The following is a 25,363-nucleotide window of genomic DNA, read 5'->3' as shown; positions in this document are numbered from 1 at the left end:
AGGTAGATTTTAGCTGACAGGATATGTGGGTGTGGTTGTGTGTTCAGGTAAATCACACTGAATTCTTTGGAATTAGTCAGCAAATAGCGTATTTTTTCAGTATTTACCTGGTTCTTGTGATAGTTACTACTTACTGCCTTCTGAAATGGTTGGCAGTTGTTTGTTTCTTTGTTTTTCCAAAGGATCTTTTGTAGTATTTCAAAGACTTAAATAAAGTAGGGTTAAAATGAGAACATAAAATATGTAGTTACAAGAGGCTTTTTTTGCTCTGTTTTTATCTGCAGATGAAAACTATAGAAAATTGGAAATCTCAAAAAAACGCAGTGTAGAACGTTCACTTCTGAAATTATGTTCCTTTGGCAAGGTGCATGGAAAAGATTTGGGAAAAAACAGAACATAAGTGCTGGCAAAATTGGTAGGAATGTCGGAAAAATATTTTAAGTGTTGGCATAAGAATTCTTTGAAAATCCTCACTTATTCACAAGTGAAATGAAAGTAAAAAAGCATCTGTCCTCTTTTATGCACACTGACCAAATAAAACTGAATAATTATGTTTAGTAAAATACAAAGTTTTCTAAACAGAACTCCATCTGCATTTGGCTTTCTCTGTTATTTATTCCACTACAGTAAAATATTGTGGTTGAACATGGGCCTATTTTGGAAAAAAAAGTCACTCACTGAACAAAATATAAAAGAAGAAAATACTGAAGTTTTCAAAGATGATTGTCTTGGTTCTAACATGAATTTTTAAAGACTAAATAATTTTAATACAGTAGAAAAGATCTTGGATTCACAGAAATTTTTTCACTCACTCTAGTATAAGAAAATTTGAAGATCCTGCAGAATATTTACCACTGTAACCATTTATGTCACTCAGATGGAAGAAAAACTTGCATGTTGAGGTCCTAATCTAATAAATATTTTGTCATGTTGAAACTCAAATGTGTTTTAGTTTTACATAAACTAATTGAGCTGCTCATATCTATAAAATTGGGCTTAGCTGTTTGAAGGATCAGGAGGATTATTATTAATTGTAAACTGAATTTCTTGGGTTTGCTTAATTTGTTTATTTTTCATTCTATGACCAAATGTAGTTGTTCTTCAGTGAAAACAAATAGGAATCCTAAACCAAAATGAAAATCAGTCTTGTGTGGCTCAGAAATTATCACATTTTTAAAAAGTATAATTTATGAAATTATTTCATAATCTAAAATAAGCATTTTCGTTAATAATAATGATGAAAAATTAATTTAATTTCTTAATTACTTCTAAATATTTTCTCTTGTTACTATGGGTGTACCAGCTTACTGTTTGTTTATTGTAATCCTACTTGCTTCACACCCAGTGCTGTTAAAAGTAAGAACTAGATACATAATATCATTACTGTGATTTACAGTCAGTAGAATTCCTAATTGATTTGGTCCTTTATGTTGAACAGTTCGGGCCGTGGTACTTGCCTTGATAATGAGCCTCCCAAGCGTGACTTTCTTTATCCAGCTGTGGCCCCAGGTCAGGTGTATGATGCTGATGAACAGTGTCGCTTCCAGTATGGAGCAACATCTCGCCAATGTAAATATGGGGTAAGAAGTCTTAATCCTTATGCTCAGTGTTCTTCTTAGTAATTTGTATATATTCCTTTATAACATAAATCTTTAGTTAGTTGTAGTAGGGGTTACGGATTTCCGAGTAGCATGTCTGGTGCCGTTGTTCATGAGCAAAGGGTTCATTTTAATCCTTATGCTGCATCTTTTGCTTGAGTCATTTTTGTGTACTGTACAATAAAATGTGTGGGTAACAATGAGCTGGGAAAGGGGTTCTTTAATTATAGGGGAAAAAAGAGCCCAGCACACACAATCCTGCTCCTTGTAAAGTGTAATAAAGAATTTTCCCTAATTTCAGTTAATTGAGATCAGATTCCTGTTGTATTAAGCTTGAAATATGAAATCTGTTGTGTTGGCTTTAACCTTTCAATATAAAGCTACATTTTGAAGTTACTTTTATACTTGTATTAATTGGTCAGATCTGATTTTATTTTCTTATATGGTGGTTGTTTTGTTCCTTTTTTTTCCGTGACACTGAGTTTTTTGTTTCTCACATTATTCATGTTTTTGGAAAGATGAATTATGATTATGGGAACAGAGGAACATGAAGCTAGATAGCTGAATATAATACTGAATAGCAAAGTACTAGCAAAGATTTGTCTTCAAGTACCACTGTGCAATAGTTAAGGTAAATAAATTTACAGTAGAAATAAAAACCTGCACATGTAGGTCATATGTTATAAATACTTACTCAAAATCTTCCAGCCCAAAGTATGTAGTTAAAGGATACATTCTGCTGTGATTGTTATCAAATAGTCAGCTGAGACTGCACTAAGTAAACCTTGAGAATATATCTTGTGGTTTAAAATTAAATAGTTTTAATAATTTTTAATTTTTGGATTATTCAAATAAAAGAATGTAATAATAGAAAGAAAGTCTGTTTATAATATCTTTGGGGTGATAAATACAGTATTATTCTTGGGATGCCTCTTTGGCAGATTGCATTGTGGAAAGGATTTAAAAGCTATGTAGCTGGCTGACTAGCTCACTGGGTCTTCTACTCCTGATTCCTCATCAAGCCTCTTTTGGCCTTTATTGTTCTGTGTAAGTTTTCACTTCCCATCACTGTTCTTTAATGGCCCTATTTCCTGTCCCTTCATCTAAGTAATACCTTCTTTAAAATTTTCTTTTTTCTTACAAATTTTCACCATACTCACTCTTTTATTTGCAGACTAAGTAAGTCTGTGGGTATTTAATCCATGATTTATAGCACAGCCTTTGGAGATGTATTGTATTTTAAATTAAACTGGAAAGTTCATAATGTGCAAAACCTTGCTTTTCCACATACATGTGGGTTTCTTTAAGCACCAGTGAACTGTACAACCATTGTTGTGATGATCATGCTGCCCAGTACACATCCTTAAACCAGTTCCTAAACCACAAATAATCGGAAGTAATGAAGATGTGTAGGTAACCTTGGCTTTCTGCCTTCTGCTTGCCTTTTTTTTTTTTAAAGGCCTTTTTTTGGAACTCCGTTAGAGTTACAGAAAAGAGGACAACCCTTAATTGAGGCAATGGTTAAATGAAGTTATGTCTTCATTACCAGTGCTCTGAATTGATACAGGGGATTGTGTTCCGTCACTGTGCTATCAATGTGAGCGTAACTTCTAAGTGTCTTGGAAAGAAACCCGCCCTATTTTTTATAATAGTATTCAGACTGCATATATTAATGAGTAAGTTGTTGTAGAAGTCTAGTAATATCCACTCTTAAGAAATAATATGCATATAAAATAGTACCTACATTTAAAAATATTATTCACCATGGCCATAATGCTCTGAATATGTGACCATGATGATTATTATCATACAGATTTGAAGTGATAATTTTGAAGGGGGGGAAAAGGGCCTTTGGAAGATTGTAGAGCAGATGAAAAATATCTACTTAAGAAAGACTGATTCATATATGAAAGGGCTTTAGGACTGGGTAATGGAACTAGATCTAAATACCAGGACAAACTACATTGAATACTCTTGTGAACTCTTTTTATTATCAAAAGTAAACAATCAGTGCTTTAGATATTTCTTTTCAATGTACTACTCACATGGAGATGCCATTAATAATTCACTGATCTTTTTCAAGAAGACATGTGCAACTATGGATGGAAAAACATAGTGAAAAATTACTATTCAACACTGAACGTAGTTTGTATGCTTACTCTTTTCTAGCACTTCTTATAGCTCTTTTTTTTTTTGAAGTGTCTGGTAGAACAGGTTTTCCGACGTGGAATGTAGTGACCCAGAAGGAAATAAATTCTAAATCAAAGGGAAATCAGAGAGAAAATTGCTTGCTTTTTCCTCTTGTTTATGACCTTTACTGATTTGTGATGGCAAGACGTGACAAAAGAAACAGTTGAGCTCTCAAAGGCAAGAAATCTACAAGTCTCCTTTGGGCTGTGATGTATATGTTCATATAATCGGTGTTTTTAATGTTGCTTGGAAAATCTTCACATTCTTTTTTTTTAGGAATACTGCCACAATCTTACTAACCTTCAGAAAAATTACCTCTTTCAACCATCTAGCTTTAATATTAATTTACGTTCCTTACCTTTTCTTCCATATTTCCTCATCCATTCCCTGTGGATGTTTAGTTTAACTGTTTGTTGCTTTTGTTCATGGATCATGTCCTAGTTCTGCAATGACTTTTGCACAACTAAAGTTGAACCTGTTCTTACTTAGGAAATTGAAGTTAATTACATGGAGAGGCGTTTGACCAGTTAAAGCATCAGAACTCAATTACTAAATGGACTTCAAGTTTCTGCTTTTCTGTGTGTTTGTTTACTGACAAAAAGAAAATTTGGCATAAAAAGGAGCTTCTTCATGGTTGGTCTGATGCTATTTTAAGGACTAGGTCTAATTAGACTGTTCAGTCACATACTGACAGAACTTTCCCAACAAAAGCATAGTGGCCATTGGTCAGATATTTCTTTGTTGTTCAGCACATTATCAGACACTAATTCAAAGTGATGCTTTGGATATTCGAGCTGAAAAAATAAAGCTACACAGTAGCAAGTAGACAATGATCTTTCTAATGTTACGTGTGCATTGTTCTTTATACTATACTTTCCACCAGAGACAATTTTACAGAATTTGGGTGAAGAAATAGATACTTTGAATAAAGAAGTGAAAGGCAATGTCTCAAGCTATTTAAAATATTTCATTTTTAGGATATATTTTCAGATTCAGGAGACCATTGAATTTACAACTTACAGTGAGCCAAATAGTAATGGTGGAAATTTCACCATATCATACTGACACATATCTTTTTCCTAAAAGCAATGTATGCTTTCAGATGTCTGTTTGGAATCACTGCAGTGGAAGTTTTGAGGTTGTTAGAAACAGTGCTAATTCCTATTCAGTTATGTAGCTATGGGATATGCTACATTTTCTAGGATGATGCAGTGTAGATTTTCTTCTGCTGATTGTCAAGTGTGTCTCAGTTCTTTGCTCTGTTTGTATGTCAATTACTCTGGTAGTTCAGAACCTTTTTCAATCCTTTTGTTTAGGTGATTGTAAGAACTTTATAATTGTCTTTTTACCTCCGTATCCTTTGAGTATCTGCCTAGTAACAGTTGGCTGTTGGCTCTCTCTGGGTTAACTGAGGAAAGAATTCCAGTCTTGACTTTCAGTTTGTCTACTTTTGAGTTTAAATAATAACTGGAATACGCGTGACTGTAACTTACTGATTTTGTGGTTCAAAATAATGCTTTGCTTTAGAGCTGGTCCCTGTATTCTTACGACTGAAGCTAAAACCTCAAACATTTTAAAAGCAGTTAATACTTTATGTATGTGGTTGATATTGCTGTGTTGCATTTTACAATCTGTGAAGCTGCTGGCTGCTAGTAACCGGTTTCAGAGATAGTAGCTTACAATTATTTGGTCTATTTTTTTGCATTTTATGCTTTTCCACCAGCGTTGGTCAGCTGACTTTCAAATCCAGGAGAGCAAACACATTTCTATACACAATGGTTCTACAGTATTTCTACTAGGGCAAAATAGTCTGAATTGCAATTGACTCTTGTAATCCGGTGATAAAAATTTTAATATTCATGAATCAAAATGTCACTTTTTTAATTAAATATTGGTGTGGTTTACTCCAGTTAAATAAAGAGAGGTATTAAACTTGATGCAGGGGTTTTATAGGAAGGTAGAAGCATATTTTGGAAGCTGGGGTTTTTTTCACAAGGAGAGGCAGAGAAGCCATTGGTGTATCTTTGTACCAGAGCTACCAGTTTCTTTTCGTTCCATCACCAGTTGATACTATGGCTAGAAATTCAGTTGAATCTGTACATAATACTTAGTAACTCACCATAAAGTGCCTTTTTTTTTGACCCCAACTTCATATATCATACTATCACTATGTTCTTTAAACTTCGTGGTAGCCAAGCATAATTAGTTTGATTGCATGGATTTATGTTGCTTGACTTACAAACTGGTATTAAAAGTACATGTAGATGAAGCAAAGAATTGAAGACCCTGGTATTATACTCTATCATTTTAATCAACCTTTCCTTTTTTTTTTTTATTTCGTAAAGTCTGGCTGGTCAATTGAAAAACCTCTCATCATTACTGTGCGGGCCTTTGGTGTTACAAATGATTAAAATGTTGAGTTTTTCTTACATAAGGACTCAGAGGATTGTATTGTAATTAACTGAATTTTGTTCCCTCTTTTTTCTAAGATTATAAAGTGAATAGCCAAGGGAAAAACCAGAAGTTTTTCTCTGTCTGAATCCTAAAGTAGTTTTACTTTTTTTTTTTTTATAAATTCCTGTAGTCCTCTTTCTTCTTTCTTAGGACTATCTTGTCTATAAACTCCCTTCTTTTTCTCCTCCTCTCTGTCTTTGTTTTTCTCCTTCTCTATCTTTCACAAGAGACACAGATGTTAACACCTCTGTGCCTGCATCTTATGAAAGCTGTTAAAAAGATGAAAAGAGAAGCTGGTGATCAAAGCAGGAGGAGTGCATTAGATGATAGTAGAAGCAATAATGAGATTCCAGATAGTGGAGTGCTGTTGGAATAAAGATGGATAGGTTGCATGGGTTTGAAAGGGAAGATGGTACTTGGAGGTGATTGACCTTGTGGGGCTCCTGTAGTTTCTGTAAGGTTCAGATAAGCACCCAATATTTAGGAAAGAATGTTGGTAACATAATATAAAGGTAAGATTTAAGATTTGGATTCTATTTTACATTCTTTCAGCATGTTGTGATTCATAACATGCTGCACCACTTAATGAGCACTAAAATGGTAACTTTTGGGTGCTTATCTGAACAAAACCTTGAACCTTCTGGAGTTCACCTGTAATTAGTGTCTTCTAGTTTTAGTCATGTTGTGAGCGGTATTTCAGCAATGAGGCTGAAAATACTCTATGTTGATGCTCTTCAGATCTGAATTGTAAGTTACAATTCAGGCTGATGATTTTTATGCTCTATTTCAGCAATTGCTCATCAAGAGGTGCAGCATATTATGGATTAAACATGCTGAAGTAACATACAAACCTAATTAAGATTTTAAAATTTTATGAACAAAAGGTAAACCTCCCAAATTATTGTAGTTTAATATGCACTGTAAATGTATTTCCCATCTTATTTTTTTAAATATTATGGGCCAAATTGCTAACTTTCGTTGGAGGCTTTCAAGTGTTGAAAACATTAAGAACAGCACAGCAATTTGATCTTTGCTCATATTACTGAGTTGTCATTGTGCTGTATTGTAACCAATTAGGATGATTATGATCTAGGATGCTTAGATGTTACATAATTTGAAATGCCTATATGTAACTCTGCATGACACAACAGAAAGAGGCTCCATCATTTATAACACTTAGGCAAAAAGAAGGTAATTTGATTTGCTGTGTTTTTTTCTCTAGATGGTTTCAGCTTTGTTTAATTTACTGCAAATACAAGCATCCGAATTCCAAACTGAAGTCATGGAGCCCTAAGATACACCGTTACAGGTTGTCATCTATCTTGTCTTGATCTTGTGAAAGGCCTCAGCTTCAGTTTATGTTTCCTGGATTTTTAAAACTTTCCCTTGTTTGCTTTACAAATTAGTGGTTACTAAATCTACACATTTGGAGACTGACTTTGAGGTCATTGATTAATTTTCAGTTTATACTTCTTTCTCTTAGCCATTAACTTATTTGAACAAATATAACGTTGACAAAAGATATGTTAGCTTCATCCTGTGTACTCCAGTGAAGAAAAGGTTACCTTAGAAGGGTCACCTTATGTTGGTGGGTGGGTGAGTGTGCATGCATACGTGTGTGAGCGTGTGAAAAAAAGCAGTATACTTTCTGTTAGTGATTTTGGGTCTGACCTTTACAGGGCAGTTTGTCATATGTTTTTAAGGCTAGCTTATGAAAAACAATTGATTAGAGAGGTTACAGATAACGGTGGTAGTAAAGAAAATGCCTCAGATCAATAACTAAGAAACTAGTGTAGTACCAGGTACAGGATTTGTAGGGTTCAGCTGGAGAACAGAAACCTTTATGAACCTTAGTCAGAACTTCTTTGTTTAACTTTTGAAAGTCAGCTGAAAATAAAGAAGACATAGCCATAGCAGGACCTGATATAATTCCATGTTCCTTTAATGAATTAACAGCACAGATGGATTTTTCACTTCTTTTTAGGTATCTTGTTTGTTTTCAAATGACTGTTAATGTTGTTGTTTGTTTCGTGTATAGGGTGATGGAGAATATATTTCAGATTCTACTTCTTCTTTCAAATGCAGTACAGCAGGAGAAAATATCGTCATTTAAATAAGTTTGGCTATATTTAAAAGAAGTTACAAAACCCCTTTAATTTCTTGGGTTTAATATAAATTACTTTTAAAAATCAATACATCATGTTATTTTTGTAAATCTTTGATGTTTTGCGTAGTTTTCCATGAGGAAGTATTCTGTTGATTTTGGGATATTGTATATCTGTCTCAAGCAGAACTCCTTTATGATTTAAGTAGAGGTTTTCTGCTCAAATAGTAATAGTGTTTTAAAGCCCATAGTAATTTTAGACTACCATCATTTTGTCTTTAGGGATTTACTGAGGCAAACTCCTACTGAAATTAAAGTCTGAATAAGGACTATCAGACTATGTCAGTAATAATGGCTAGTTTTGATATACTGCTTTTCCAAGCAATTTAGAAATAAGTATTTTTCTCTTTTTATGAAGCAGGGAGATGAGTTGATGTGCTTGGAATAATCCTACAAACAGATGAATGAATAAAATAGTTTTGGAGTGCTGTATCCATTAATTCACAGTGTACAGATGATTATTTGTTTGGAATTAAAATGTCTGAGTGGTATTAGTTCAGTGAATTTAGAGGAGTCTAATGCCCCCGAGAAGCCTGAATATACAGAAAGAATCCTATTGAAAGGAAATTGTTAAATACTCTCATTTGTGGATATGTTAGGCTGGCAATGAAAGACTTATTTTAAATTTTGCTTCCAATTATATGATAATACATAGATGGTATACTTATGTAGGCGTATCAAAAGTGGAATTTTACACATAAACTCTGGAGCAAAAACCAGAATTCTGGATTTAAATAATCTTGAAACGTAGATGTTTTAAAACTCCAGACTGTTATCCAGATATGATTTTTTGCTTTTGTCTATATTGGAGTGGTTGAAATCTTTCTTTCTTATTTCTGAATTTTTGTTTTTTCAGAACTCTGAATCAAACTTCACAAAGTCAGAACAGCTGTTAATTTAGACATTTGAACTTGATCAGGGCTGAAATAAATAGGTCATAAGTAGAATTGTCACAGTCTAACACTTCTAATTAGTGTGACAATTTAAAACCACACATGAAGCATGAACAAGTAAATTACACTAATTTGGCTCAACAAAATGAGAAAGTAAATTACAGATTAAAGTAAATAAGATAGGATTATGACAGGAACACCTCATACTGTGTCTGAAAGGAAGCCATCTTAGGTTCTCACTTTGAAATCCATACTGTATTGAAGTTTGAATTCATGGTTGATTTAGATATGAAATTGATTTAGTGCTGAATTTTAGCACCTTAGTGGCTGTGAAATTTGTAACCTAGTTATATTTTTCAAGAGTCTTCGTGGTGTATCTTTTGTTATTTCCTGGTTGTTTTATTTTAAATAATGTGTTTATTTGTGTGTATCTTAATCCAAAAATTTTATCAGCTGAGTGACCATAAAATGGTGGTTTTTTTCAGAGATTTAAGTTAAGAAATGTTAGCATTTCTTCAGTGAAAAAAACTAATTTGGAAAGTTCGGCATTGAGTGCAGGTATGCTTTTACAAGTGGCAGTATTTCTCCTAAAAAGAGGCTTAAGAATTTGGTTGGTTTTTAGAGCTATACACTAAACAGGATGAACTAACTTAAGCTTAATTTTCAAAAATTGGATGGAAATCCAGAAATCATCACTACTTATTCCTTCTGATTTCAGACCATTCCTATATGTTATTTTTTTAATGGATTTTAAAAAAAATACTTTGCTTTTGCCAATCATGTCACCAGCTGATTTTAAACTTGGGAAAGAATGTTGCATTTTCAAGAAAAGATTCTACTGTTGAACTGTTGGTGCAGCTCCTAGTGAGTAATGTGTAAATAATTTAATTTGTATATGCAGTACAATGCAAGAAACATTAATCTTGGGCTAAAATATAGTAGTTATTCCTGTTGATGTGTATAAAAAGGATAGTCTAGGTACCAGATACTCATTCATTACCTCAGAGAAACAATGAACTTGGAGGGAATGGATAATAACTTTACTTTATTCACGCTATCTTTTCCTTTTTCTCTTTGTTTCAAGGTTCAGCCATAGAATCTATGCAAGGATTTTTTGTAGGATATGATTTCAAGCAGCTGTTAAATAAAATGAAACACTAATGACTACCATAAGGTCATTTTAATTATATGATTCTATTCCAAATTTTAAAAAATACTTAAAAATAGAAAAATGTATAAGCAAGTTCTGAATTCTTGCACAGATCCCGAAGTAATACAGCAAAGATTATCATGTCAGTAATTTGCCACAAAAGCAAACCACTCCTGATTCTATTGTGCATACACAGCCGAATTCAAGGGCAACTGAAGCAACCGTGAAGATTTCCAGTGTTCAACCAACTTTGGATCACACCCACATTGTGAATTTCAACTCCCAGCTAGTTTTAACAATGAATCTCCAATGTCAACAGAACTGGCTTAATTTAAATTAATAAGTAGGCAAAACCAAATGAGAAAATAAGGTAGGAAAAAAAGACAATTTGTAAACTTCCATTTGTTTAACACTGACAGTTTAGGAAAATAGGATAGGCTAAAAAATTTATAAAAAAAAACAGCTGCAATTTTTGAAAACCTAAAGGAAGTATTTTGGTATATAGCTCAATAAGTTCTAACTACACATGCACTGCTTTAGCAAGTGTTGCAGAAGAGGTGTGCAGGTAGTCTTAGCTCAAAAACTTTGTTTTTACCTAAAGGAATCAAAAATAATTGTTGCTTTTTCATTTTTTAAAATTAATAATAACAATTTTAGAAGGTAATTTTGAGTCAGACAATGACAGTAATGGAGACACTGCAGCGCATCTGAAGACTACTTTCGTAGCAACACTAAAATATACTAAGCCCAGTGTTAGGACAAATCAATAAAAATGAAATTTTAAAACATTGCTTGCATGGCAGGTGTAAGTAACACATTCTTGTCTACAATTTGATGCTTCCAGATCCTTTTTTTTTTTTTTTGACAGAATATTCTTAGGCAAAATATAGTAGCTTCAAAATTGCAGAATATTTCATTGCTATCTATATCTTTCTTTGTGCAGCCCACTTCTTAATAGTCTCTATTAAAAAAAAATTGTGTATACATGTGTACATAAGGACTGACAAAAATATTATAGTTTTATTCTGACCAACTTGCTTCTGCCTTCTTTCCTAGGAAGTGTGTAGAGAGCTCTGGTGCCTCAGCAAAAGTAACCGCTGTGTTACCAACAGCATTCCAGCAGCTGAAGGTACTCTTTGCCAAACAGGGAGCATTGAAAAGGGGGTGAGTAGAAATGATTTACTGTTTGTAGAAGCAGGTTATTACTCAAAGACTACAAGAAGAAAGAACTAGAAAATTAGAGTATTTCACAGCAACTATAACAGCTTGAAAAAAAGAGTTACTATTTCAGAATACACATTCATCCTCATGGAAGTGTCCTACAGAATTATTTCACAATTATTTTATATGTGTATTTTAATAAAACATTTGTCCTTGCTATAAAACTCTACAGCCTTGAACAACAACAAAAAAACCCCAACCAAAATCTGTTACATTCTCTGTTCGGGTTTTTTTGGTTGTTTGGGGTTTTTTTGGGGTTTTTGGTTGGTTGGTTGGTTGGTTGGTTGGTTGGTTTGTTTTGTTTTTTGGGGGGTTTTTTGAGTATTTTTTTTGTAGAAACCCTTTTAGTTTATTCTTTATTAGATTTTACACCACTCTTTCATAAAAGCCTGTTACAGTTTTAGGTCTGCCATGGATTTTGAAAATGTGTAACATAAATCTAGAGTCTGAATTCTTTCATTTTGTTAGAAGGTTAAACAATCTTTATTCCTTCAGACATAAACTGAATCATGCAAGTATGTAGAAAAAATGTTGCCTCAATAAAAGGGTTTTCTAAAAGCCTATATTTCCCAGTGACCTTTCTGTTTTGACTTTGAACTATTCTTTTAGTCTTCAGTTATGCTTGCATAACTGTTTACCTCTGTAGGATTTTGATATACAGTCAGATGAACTCTTCTACCTAACAGAAAAATACAGGAAATTGACATTGCAGTAGATAAGTCTAGCACTATGGTATATGTCTGAAGATGAGAATTTTGATTTTAAAATCATCTCTGTGTATCAGTGGTTCCAGACAAGAATATTAGAAGACTTTCTCACTTACAAGGCAAAATCTATGCACATCTTAAAGAGGGGAGAAAAATATCTTAATTAATTTACAAGGTGTACTTGGGAAAAAAGGAATTCTGTATGTCTTTTTCAAGATAACGTGTTTTATTCAGGTTTGTATAAAGTGAATATTGTTAATTAATGTTGTTACATCAAACAATTTCCAGTATCAGTCCAAGAATTGCTGCATCTGTTCATGAGAATTTACTGCTGCAGATTGGATTTTTTTCCTAACAATGACCAGTGATATCTGTTCTCATTCTGACTTTTGCTGTACTAGCTGGGCTAGTTTCAACAAAGATAGCAGTGCATTTTGAGTTGCAATCTGATGTTTAAACAACAAGAATGAAAGCTTTTGGGCAACTGTCACAGTTTCTTAATACTTGTTGATGGCTTCATTCCGGGCCTGTGACCTAGTATCCTTCTGATGGCTTTTCTGTGCTGGGATTGGAAATATTGGTGAACTATGTGAAGTAGATTTATTGAAGGGGTCATTTAAGAAAATAGAGTGATTAGAGTTAGCCGATGAAAACAGAGAGACCTTCTCATAGTACCAGAAATGTTACCTTATATTAGAGTAACAGAAAATGTTAGAAGCCCTGCTCTTTAATCAGCAGTCTAGGTTTATTTTGGAACCACCTCTCCTTTTAACGGCAAAGAGTATTTTACCTCAGTTTATATTTTTTAAACCATGAGACTACAAGTTGAGATGCTTTTAGGGACTGTGCCATGTTCAATTGTCAGAGGCTTTAATCAGTTGACTCTCTACAAAACGTCTTTTTCCAGTCATCAGTATCTTGTTCCATTGTTAGATTTTAGAGGAAAATGAGAGAATCCATGCCATTTTACTAAGATTTTACATTACAAAGGAGGACCCCTGGTGGTCTAGTGGTTAGGATGTGGCGCTCTCACAACTGCGGCCCGGGTTCGATTCCTGGTCAGGGAACTCCTCCAGGCAGATGGAGCTCGTCAGCCCTGTAAGGCCATCCATCTAAGAGAAGGTCACTCTAAACAAACCTACGTCCTGAGGACCTCACTGACACTGTCCAAGCTCGCTCGGCCCCAGCAGATGAACCTTAGGATTAAAGGGTGGGCTCAGCTCAGCACACACTGTGTCTCACCTAAAAAATCCACTGCGCAGGCTCAAAGGGTAAAGACCTTTCCCAAATCTTCGTTCGCGAAGACTGGCCATGATGACATTACAAAGATTTTACAAAAAATTTTACATTTTACCTGTTAACCACAGGTGTCCGTTAACAGTAGAGAATAGGGTCTGTAAACTGAAGTCTCAGAGGTTCCAGTGAATTAATAGTTCCTGGTAGCAATAAACAATAAAACACATACTCTTTCCAAATATGTAGTTCTCTTTACCATGGAATAAGGTGAAATTAATAGGTTAAAGTTCTGTAATACCTTGGTATTATTGCTGTTGTTATTATTGCTGTATTTGTATTGCAGTCATGCCTAAAGGCCACAACCAAATTAAGCCCTATTTTGCTGGTCTCTGGCCAAATACATAGTAAATGACATTTCCTGTTCTAAATACCTGATAAGATCTTAGAGTATTTAATCATATTTAGATATTTACTAATGTAAATTTGGTTTAACTATTTAAGCATAATTTAATGCATTGTACACTAACATCTTTTTGGCGGAATGTGGAGGGATTTCTACAATGAAAACAACCTATTATAAAAATTCTTTTGGTTGCTTGTATAAACCTACCAGGCTTTCAACCCTTTGGATTGAAATTGTCCATGGTAGATGTCTGCCTACACCTAAAGATTTTTAGAATGTTTTCCATAAAAATTACTCAGCTTTTTTCTGCACATGGGGAAAGAGAATAGAGTGGTTTATTACTGCTGATGGAACTGTTACATCAGTTCTGTTTTGAAGCTTTAATATATTCATGCTTTGGTAAAGGGTTTTATATATTGGCTGGGTTCAGAAAGGTACACTTTTTCCTAATTTGTGATAAGGAATTTAAATATATATGAAGTTTCTCTCTGGTATACCCAGAGATGTATCTGTGAAGGCAAACTAGCTGATAGATATGCACTGAGAAAATTGTGTATATTAAACAATAAGACAAAATTGATAGGAATGCTTATTTTGTGTTTTAATTTCACATAATAAAAAGGGTAACCCTTTTCTAAGATCATAACTTACATCTATGCTAGGGATGTAAATGAGGGGCAAACATGCAAAAAGTGAGAACAGAGTGTACTGAAAGGATAGTTTTATGTAGCTAGATTGTGGGATGATTTATCATTGGGTATTAACATAAGATAAATTTAAGTTATTGGACATTACATTTTCTTGCAAAATGATTGTAGAGTCAATGACTGAAAAGAAGTTGTTTAAATTTAAATTTATATAAATACTTTGCTTCCTCTTAAAAAGTGTGAAATCAATTTTCCTCAATCTTAGAGTACTTGCTGTGTGATTTTTCTTAAAAGCATACTATTGTAAGTGTTAATTCTGTCAAAGAGCTAATACTCATATAAAAGTGATCTCAAATGTGCCACAATATCATGTTTTATTTTGTTGTTAATCACCTCACCATGAAAAATTTCGGAAAAATTTATTCACAGAAGTTTTTACACATTTTATTTGCATTCGAATGCATCATCGTTGTCTTTCTGTTGAACTAATGGAACTTTATTTTTTCAATGTTAGAGAAGAATTAATATTTCAGTTCTAAACTTCTAATGAAGAACTGTTCTTCTAAAATAGCTGTCACCTTGTCTTTTATCTTCATGTAGAGGTTACTCAATAGTTCTTACCTCATTAGAGTAGATGAGGTGTTTTTTGTGGAGGAAGTATATTTCTGCAGTCCCATTAGAAATAATGAAGACTTTATTAATTTTGAATTCCTCTGACAGAGATTCTATGTGTCACTGGCTTCTAGTGAAAGATAAATTTTCACTAGAAAATTAAGAAGCAACCTTGAAGTAAGCAGAAAGTCTTCAGATTTAACTTCAGTAGAAGAAAAAAATCCACCATTTAAGGAGGTTTTCCAGGGGAGTATGGGAATGTAGAAGAACACTGGTTGCATGACAGAGGAAATTACAGGCTACAGAGATTTTACACAGCTTTGTAAAAGTAAAGCTGATAATTGCACCCGCCTCTTTTCTATTACTCGTAATTGTATAGAATTGGGATGTTTTGCATATTGGCATTCTTATGAATTTGTAACTCTTGAGTATCCTGCATTTCTCAGCTTGGATTTTGACATGTTTGTAGTGTGCATAATGTACTTTTAATTAAATTAGTAGGATACCCATTACTTTTAATTTTTTAGCTTTTGACTTCAACATTAGATATCTGTTCATGTACTTGTGTGGCATCTCTAATAGAATGCTGCAAGAAGATTTTTGTATTTAGTCAATAAAGTTTTTATCACTTAATTTATCGGTGTAAAGAGAAGAAAACCAGGTGATTTTAGTCACTGATGTAGCTCACATAAGTACTTCATTCTCCATCATAGTTTTTCTCTTAGAGGCATATCAAAACATCATGCCATTTGGATATATCTGCGCTAGCTAAAAATGTGAGTTCACTGTGTGGCCTGAATTGTGTTATGGAGACATTCAGTAATAGTCTGGATTTAAGGGAAGCTCCACATGAAGGGTACATTTCTCTGATGAATTCCTGCTCCAGTCTGTAAATTTAGAACTCAAAGAAGAATAAAGCATAATTTTTTCAGTACAAGTCCATGAAACCTTGTGTCTTTGTTTTTTTTTCTGAAGAATGGTGTGGTGGGTTGATCCCATCCAGCGGCTAAGCACTCACCCAGTGGCTCACTCACTTACCCCACCTTGTCCCCAGGGATAGGGGAGAAAATCAGAAGGGTGAAAGACTGTTTAGTTAATGAAAGGTAAAAAAGGGAAAAAAGCAAACAAGAAATCAAAGGGAACCACTCACTACCACCAGACTGTTGCCCGGCCAGACTCTGAGCAGTGGCTACGTCAGGCACGCTATCCCCTACCCCAGCTTTGCTGCTAAGTTTGTACAGGGTGTGATATATCTCTGTGGTCAACTGTCCTGGCTTTGTCCCCTCCCAAGCTCTTGCCCACTCCCAGCCTGCGCACTTTGGTGACAGGTTGAGAAACTGAGAAAGTTCTGATTGTATGCAAGCACTGTTCTGCAATAGCTGGAACAGTAGTGTGTCATCCACACTGGTCACAAACCTGAAATGCAGCATGATGCAGGCTTCTGTGAGGGGAACTCTGTCCTGCCAAGACCTGGTAGAAAAAGACAATGTGTTTCAAACTTGAGATTTAAAATAACTGGCCCTGTCTTTTTTGTAAACACATTAATGCTTCATGTTTTTTTTCCTTAACTGATGGAGTATGAGGCCTATAAACAGAAACGTTTTGGATTGTAACAACTGTGTTGTAAAACGGGTACAATACATACAGAAAAAAAAGAGGCCATGGAGGATAAAAATGTTTTGAGAGAACAAACAAGAATGAATATGGCTAGAAGAATAATGTTACAGGTTTCAGTTATTAATGTGGAAATAGTAAGGAATTAATACAATAAGGAAAGGTTATATTAAATTTTACGATGTTTTTGTATGCAAAAGTATGTTGTATCTAGGTATCAGCTTTTGCTGATGTATCAGCTTTTGCTGATGATAAGCTACAAATTTTAATATCAATATATCATTTCATTGTACATCTTTGAGAGTTACACACTTAGAGTGACACATTTGACAATCCAGAAGTACCTGTTATTCAAAATGAAATTTCCAATTGAAAAAATAATTAATTTTATTAATTTTCTTTGACTAACTCTCTGTACTGTCCTTGTTCATATCAAACTCCTTTTAATTATGAGTGAAGTTTAAATTACCTTTTCAGTTGCTTTCAGAAAAATCTAGAACAATTCAAGTCATTGTGATTGACATATGTCCCACATTGCTGAGTCTGAGGATTTAGGTGAGCCTTAGGACTTAGGAGAAGAGAAAGTTTGGCTTTGCTGTACATATTACTCTGAAGTCAACACTGAGTCTTCCAGTAGTGTTTCCGGGTGAACAGGGATATATCTATCTGTCCATGTCTTCTGTGCATGAGTCAGTGTGTTTGTCAGACTCATATGGCTGATTTTGGACACAGAAGTTGTCTGGATTTCTTTTTGGAAAGAGTCAGTCCTATATCTGTTACAGGAATTCAGGGATGTTAAACAGCAGTACACCACCTTTTGGAAGTAAAATATACAGATTCAGGTCACAGCAGACCTGAGTCCATCCGTTACTCTCTCACCTAAGCCTGAAATAGTAGTAAAGAGCTGCTTCAAATTCTCAGTGATGCAGTAGACACCAGAATGTGGATCAAACTGTGGGCTCCACGATTATTTCTGAATGATTTAGAAAATATTTCTGATGAACGAAATGATAAAGTTCTTTCAATAGTTAATAATTTCTGTGAATTACCTATCATTTTGTACGTCTGATTTAAGTAACGGTTTTGCAAAGTTTAAGCTTTTGCATGAGTGAAGTTTGCATGTTCGTTCTGTCCCTGAACAAGTGGCCAGTCACTATTATATAATGATTTTCTGTACCATGTCTGATGCTTTGGCACTACTTTTATTATGTCTGTAGTGTTAGTATAAATGAAATACTGTAGCAAATTCTTCTTCCATTGTAACCTTGTCCAAATTTTCTTTTTTAAAATGTATGGAAATACTTTCTTAAAAATACTATCAGAGGAATTTTTCATTTTGTGTAATGAAGCCCCTATATGAATCCTAGGTGGTGTTTTACTAAACCAAGCTTGGAAATGAATCTTAGTGTTTAAAAGAATGTAAGCAACTTGCAGTTCCTTAATTGCGAAACATTAAGGAGGCTGTATGAAGAAAAAGAGAAAATTTTTATTTTAAACTTGCTTTAACTTCTGGTGTGTGTTAGGGACCTATAATTCAGGACTTAGTGGAGACATTTAACAAATCACACACCCACCCACCAACGTCTAAACACGACTGGGAAAAGTAAAATACTAGTCTTGTTATCTGTACAGGGAATGCTAATGCCTATAATTGGTCATTGTCTGACCCTTATATCTTTCTCTCCTGATAACTCTGTCAGCCTGCAAACTAATTTTATGGGTTTTTTGTGAAATCTTTCAGTGGTGTTATCAGGGAGAGTGTGTACCTTTTGGCACTTGGCCTCAGAGCATAGATGGCGGTTGGGGTCCGTGGTCAATCTGGGGAGAGTGCAGCAGGACCTGCGGGGGAGGAGTCTCCTCATCTATAAGACACTGTGACAGTCCAGCGTAAGTAGCTAAAGTAAGCCGGAGCCAACGAAAAGACACATTTGGAAACTATTCAAAACTGTGGTTTCACATGTTATCTGTAAAAATGTTTTGCTAGTTTGCCAACATTTGTCTTCAGAATAGCAGACAGAAACACTTAAACAGGAGAAGTTCACTAGACATACTTTTAACATTTTTAGTGTATCTTATGTACAGTAAAGATAGCTGGATTTATATTTAGTAGTAACCAGAATAGTTTTCTTTATGCAACTTACTGTTCATCAATATATATTTAAATTATGCCTTAGGTACATTTCTTTCTTAGGGCGTATTTCTTCTGATGCTTGTCTAAGATATAAAATAGCAATTACCAGTTACTTATTGAAAAACCCCACCACAGTATTTCCGAAGTTTTGCATATAACTGGTTACAGTAAACCATCAGTAGTAGTATTATACTTTGTACAATACATTTATGTGCTGCCATGTCCAACACTTAAGTTGTGACTTCCCACTGACTCTTAAAACAATTCAGCGATTTCCTTCTCTGCCACTACTCTCTGTTGGTCCATTTGCTCTGTTTAAAGAGAGGCCAGCTTCTCCACTACAGCTTGACCTGTTGCGTGTATCTGTACTGGCCTTATGATCTGTCTGTTTTCCAACATTCTGAGCATTGTTCCAGAGAAGATCTATCAGGTAAGTGCTCCTCTCACTGTCACTAGTCATTCTCAGATGAGTGCTTATTTCTATTGCTGTTCTTTGCTGAATGAATCACTGCTTTTTTCTGTTGCAACTTTTACCTGTTCTGGTTCCCTCATCACAGCCTAGATCTTTGCAGGATAGTTTTATTACTCCATTCTCTCTTCTTGTCGTGCCCCGTAATTCCTATTTCCTTCACCACTATTGGTTTTTAAGACTACTTTTTCTAAAAACATTCTCTGTTTCTTTCATGAAAATAAATTCTATGTCTTTTGTCACTCCTTTCTTATCTTCTGCTCTCTGTACGCTCAGTTTTTTGTTGCTTAATATCCATGTTTTGCAAGCCAGGCTGTACATCAGCTTTCCACTGCAGTCTGCAAGACAGGCACCACAATGTCACAATACAGCTGCTTAAGGTGGTCTGTTTGCCTCCTGTCATTAGCAGTAACCGTCTAATGTGGCAAATATCACTACTTACTTATTGAATCCAAAAGCAGAAATTATCCATATACATCAATAACATGTCGGACTATGTTACTGAGAGGATAATAAATTAAATTCATTATTTTTTTCACAGCAGTATTTAAAAATGCTAGTGAGATGTTTGTTTGGAGCATGAATAATATCCTGAGATTTTTTTTTTTTATACTTCTGTCACCATGTATTTGACTCGGTATGATTTTTAAATGTTTAACGAGTAGATGCATTTGAGAAGTGTTATGTCTGCAGTAGGAAAATAAAAATCCTTTTGGTTCAAGGATGCTGTTTTCTGGTTAAATAGTGTTTCTATAGTGTGAAAAAAAGCATTGATTTACTTTCCGGTTAATTGTAAAGTTACTGCATTATTTGACCTCTATGGAAGATAGATAAGGTTCTTGAACAGCTTGGGAATTTAAGAGCCAAATGTCTTACTTACGCTAATAAAAATCTGGAGTTTCCTCAGATTTAATACTGATTACTTCAAATCAGAATCAAATTCTTGAACTAGAAAGTACAGCCGTTGCTGGTTCCAGGTGTAAAACCAGTCTTTGCTGGTTTACAAGTAAGATGAGAAGATTAAAAAGAAAAAAAGTATCATTAAAATTAAACTACTCAGTTTAATTTTATAAAGCTAGCAAATAATTCAAACCAACTTTTTTTTTTACTATGTTCAAAATACAGTTAAACCGTACTACTTGGAACTTATGCAGACTAGATTAATATATGAGTGTTGTTTGGTATCTGCAAATGAAATATTTTAAAATCTCATATTAAAACTTGCATGTACTTTTATTTTTCTTTTTATAAAATGTATCTCTTGGATCTGTATTAATAGTAATAATGCATTAGTATATCTCATGAAGTTGTGTATGTGCTAACATATAAAATGTGTTTTTCTAGGCCTTCAGGTGGAGGCAAATATTGTCTTGGAGAAAGAAAGCGCTATCGCTCCTGTAATACTGACGTAAGTAATTTTTGTTTCACTGTGATCAACTTGACTTTTTTATGTTTTAGCAGCAATGGATGCATTTTTTCCCCCAATTCAGAGAAGCTGTGGATTCTCTGTTTAGTTGGCAAACAGTTGTCCTGTAAGGCACATCTATATTGCAGACACCCTAGATGTTCTGCCAAATCTTAGGATCCCAATCTCAATGTAGGGCTCAGCTGGTACCTTCACACTGGAGCCTGGAGTAAGTTCAACTTGACCTTCCATGGTAAAGGTGAACAAGCAGTGTTCCACATCAGAGCATAAATCGGTTTATCCCACTGTCTTGTCTCCCAGCAGGGGCCAGTAACAGATTTTTAAGGAAAAAATTATACGCTTTGTAGCCAAGGCTTGACTTTTCTATGGATTTACTGTATGAGTGAGTTTCCAGAAGCTGGGTGTCTAAAGATTTCTGGAGCTGCTCATCTTAACTGCACCACATTAAGTCCCACAAATTAAAGTGTCCTCCGTGAATCCACTTTTAAGCCCTCTTACACTTTTTATACCTTTAAAACATCCAGTGCTAATCTGTTACACAATACTTTTATACATTCTGTGAAAATGTATTCTAAACCTGCTGTTTTGCCATCTGGTTATTGTACTACCAGAATGATCATGCAGTTTAATTTTAGAGCTGAGCCCATTGAATAGTGACCTACCACTGAGAGGGTCAGACACCATATAAATGTATAAGGTCAAATTATGAACGTCGGTTGACGTTCAAAGAATTGCAGAGACCAGTAGATTTTGTTTCAAGATTTATGATAGTCCTTAGTACTTGACATTTTTAATGGAATGGTATGTTGGATTAATGTAAACATTTAAAGCATGTAGATACGTTATTGATTTTATGAATAAATGTGTTGGTTTTGCATCTTTTCTGTTGACGTTTATTTTTCAGTGTCAGCATTCATTGCCCATCTGTAATTTTCAATATAGCACTCCCTAAAGCTCCCACTATTCATAATGAAAAACCCCTTCATTTTGACTTCATTTTTCTTGCAGAGATAAGTTAATTCTGGTTACCCTTTCTTTTGACCATTTTAATCCTTTGGAAGCAGCACACACGCTCCTACTAGGCTTCTTTCTCATCAAGTACTTCCAAAGCCGTATATGACTTTTGAATTCAAAGGGCATCTGCTAATGGAAACATTGAGATCAGCAGAAAATAACATTAGCTAATGAGTTCTGGAAACGAAAGTGTGGTAGAAAGAACACGTTCATCAGAAAATTATTTTCTATCACCAACCACACTATCTCTAACAAAAATATATGTATTTTCCACCTAAAGTGTTTTAATTAAAAAAAATACAAAATACTAATAGAGTTGCAAGGCACAGTATTTCTCAGTTGAAGTAGGTAATTGATTTGTAATATATATAAGGATGTAAAGCTTAAATTTTATTTACTTCTAAAACTGTAAAAGCCTCCTTTTTATGTATATGATGAGAAGCATGGTTTGCTTACAAATTATGGGAATATTTTGTTTATATAACCGTGTATACATACTTCTATAAGTTTCTTGTTCTTCAGTCCTTTCTCTTAATAGAATGTAGGCAAATGGTTCTTGTTGGTTCCTTTCATTATGCATACGTTCACAGGTGTTATTCCTTGCTTTCATAATTTTAATATTTTTCAAGCAGTTTTTTTCTAAAATGAATTCATGTGAAAAGCTACATCTTGAAATCTGAGTTTGAACTGTCATCTTCTCATCTTCTCTGAGGTGTTTGGTAATAGGAGACAATGAGTTCAATCACTGAAGTCTGCCTGACCCCAAACTAACTTCAAGATAAACAGATGTTTGGTGTTGTGTCAGTGTTGGTTCAATAATTTGTTAATACTTTTTTAATTCAAAACGTCTTCTCCTCAGGACCTTCTTCAGACGTGATTTTAAGTTCTCATACATTTGCTAGGTCCTGCCTCATGATTGGCAGTCTCATAAAAGAGGACCTGGAAACACAAGCAGTCTGTTGCTTGACAAGAATTATCAATGTACTGTAGCTGCATGAAAAAAGTGAAATATCTTACCCAGTAAAGAGAAGCAGTTACTGCACGTGGGCTAGCTATTATAAGATCTTGATTAATGTATAATGAGCATAATAATTATTATGTTAATATTTGCATTGTGCAGTAAATTTTTAGCATCCTTGTTCGTAGAGACCCTTTCACTTGAATGCATTTCAGATTCCTGAGAAGTGCTGACTGGCTTAGGTACATAGGAAGACAAGGAGAACTGCCATAATATGGATTCTTCTGTTGCTGATAAAATAGTAATATTTATTAACACCTCTGATGTCTGTCAAACAAATTCTTTTCCAGTCTAAACATGATTTTAATCTGTATTTTTAAATACTGTCTGATGAAGCTTGTAATTTCAGCAGGTACTTAAACATTGATAACAATGTTTAGTGTGCTGGGGGTGGATTCAAGATTACTTGTCATTATTACTTTGAATCTGCTGATGAAAAATATGAGAAATAGCAAAGAATTCTCTTTCTCTATAATTCTTTTCAAGATTAATTTAACTTAAATCTACCCTCATTCCAAGTAAAAAAGATACCTTAGAGTTTTGTAATTATTAATGCAAAGCAATGAAAATTAAAGTTTTTGTTTGCTGATGCCTGGAGACTGGTAGTAATCAGAGCCGGGCACGCTATCTGTTCTCAGTCTCAACCTTAAAACAATACTTTTCTCGAGGCTACAAATAAACAGGAATAATACAGCTCTCTAGAAAATGCTTTATTTTTTTCTTGATGTCTTAGTAACATGTCTCAGTACAGCTGCTTAGTACAGTATAACTGAACCTACAGTTCTTACCAAATTTTTTTTCTAGGTGTTTTTGATGTGTTTATAAGGAGGTAGCTGATGGATTGATTATGATGCATAGTTTGACAGGATTCTGATTTTCCAGTTTTATGGAAACTATTATGTAACACTTACCTGTCTTTAAATTACTTCAGCTATTTCATGCCAGCCTATGGTTGCAAAATAGACACTTCAACTGTAAACTAATAAAGCAAATTTCAGAATTGGAGCCACAAGACAAAGCAGGAAATCATCTTCTCATCTCTTGCATGATTGTAGTTGTGGTATAAGCATTTAAGCATTTCCTTTCGTGCTTATATTTGGAATAAATAAACTTTTTTGCCTCATGTTTTAGCCATGTCCTTCAGGGGCCCGTGATTTTCGAGAGAAGCAATGTGCAGATTTTGACAATATGCCTTTCCGGGGCAAGTATTATAACTGGAAACCCTACACTGGAGGTAATGGTTAGCATTGCAAAAATGTTATCTTAATGGGAAATCTTCAAGATTATATGTGTTATATAGAGAGTAATGATTGTAAATAGAATGTTTTGATTAAAATAGAATGAGCTAACTTTGTTAAACTCATACTTTTGTCAGTTGCTGATAATGTTGCAGAAGAGCAACATTTCTCTATCCTGGTAGATTTTGTTTTGCTGTGGAGGGGAGCGAGCATCATAAAGACTCCACTTAAAAAATATGGAGCCCTTTTCCACCTGCAGTTGCAATAGAAAGGCTGTAATTTCCTTTCTTTTTTGAGATAGTTTAATCAAGTTTGGTTATGTTTCTGTCATTTTTCAAAGTTCTTCAATTGCTCTTTTATTTTTTTTACCTGTTCTAAAGCCTGAAAGGTTTAGAAAGTTTTTGCATTTTATTAACCTGAATGATTTTACCAATGATTTTTGGCTTACAAGCCTAAATGATTTTACTAATGTTTTTTTAGATTAAAAGCTTAAAAAAGGTAATTATTATCATGGCGTTTGAGCTGTACTATAATTCAAATAGGACTGAATTCCTAGTTGACGTAGTCTTATCTTGGTTTTCAAATTTACCTTGATATACTTCTAGCACTACAGTCTGTTCTCATTCTTCCTTTTCAGATAGTATCCCTGTTGTTTTAAATTGTTCAGTAATCATTAGGATTGTGTTAACATAATGGAATTTTTATGGAGCCTGCCAACCTTGACATGTCTTTCTATGTGAAATAATCTTTTTTGCAAGAAAGAAGAGTCAAGTAAAGAAATCAGGGGACATTAAATAAAGCTTATACATTATATGTGTCAGGTGTAAGACTAGAAATTTCACATCTGTTTATGCATAATATTTATACCTAAACATTAATTTTTCAAGATTTCTGTTGGTTGTACTTCTTTTTTCTTTCATTTGTTTTTGTTGTCCAGGTGGGGTTAAACCATGTGCATTAAACTGCTTGGCTGAAGGTTATAATTTTTACACTGAACGTGCTCCTGCAGTAATAGATGGGACTCAGTGCAATGCTGATTCACTGGATATCTGTATCAATGGAGAATGCAAGGTTACAAATGTTTTGTAGAGTACTTACGGATTACTTTGTTGTGTCTGCTGTCACGTACATTTAATTATGGTACTTGTGTATCATATGAAATGGGAGTGTTGACAGGT

General features: G+C 34.2%; 1 protein-coding gene across 6 annotated transcripts in view; it reads left to right on the top strand.

Annotated features, from left to right (window-relative positions):
* The window catches only part of ADAMTS6 (ADAM metallopeptidase with thrombospondin type 1 motif 6), a 148,057-nt gene that overhangs the window by 86,631 nt on the left and 36,063 nt on the right, over positions 1 to 25,363 (top strand). For all 6 annotated transcript variants that reach the window (XM_027635080.1, XM_027635076.1, XM_027635077.1 and 3 more), the window contains 6 exons: positions 1,439 to 1,580; positions 11,506 to 11,613; positions 18,631 to 18,776; positions 20,834 to 20,897; positions 24,079 to 24,181; positions 25,123 to 25,256. In XM_027635080.1, the coding sequence (XP_027490881.1) occupies positions 1,439 to 1,580; positions 11,506 to 11,613; positions 18,631 to 18,776; positions 20,834 to 20,897; positions 24,079 to 24,181; positions 25,123 to 25,256 (697 nt within the window). The remainder of the gene's footprint in view (positions 1 to 1,438; positions 1,581 to 11,505; positions 11,614 to 18,630; positions 18,777 to 20,833; positions 20,898 to 24,078; positions 24,182 to 25,122; positions 25,257 to 25,363) is intronic.

This window comes from Corapipo altera, unplaced genomic scaffold (genome assembly GCF_003945725.1).
Source record: "Corapipo altera isolate COAL_440 unplaced genomic scaffold, ASM394572v1 61411, whole genome shotgun sequence".
Lineage (NCBI taxonomy): Eukaryota > Metazoa > Chordata > Aves > Passeriformes > Pipridae > Corapipo > Corapipo altera.
Note: the sequence above shows the minus strand (reverse complement) of the source record. Positions and strands in the feature narration are given on the sequence as shown.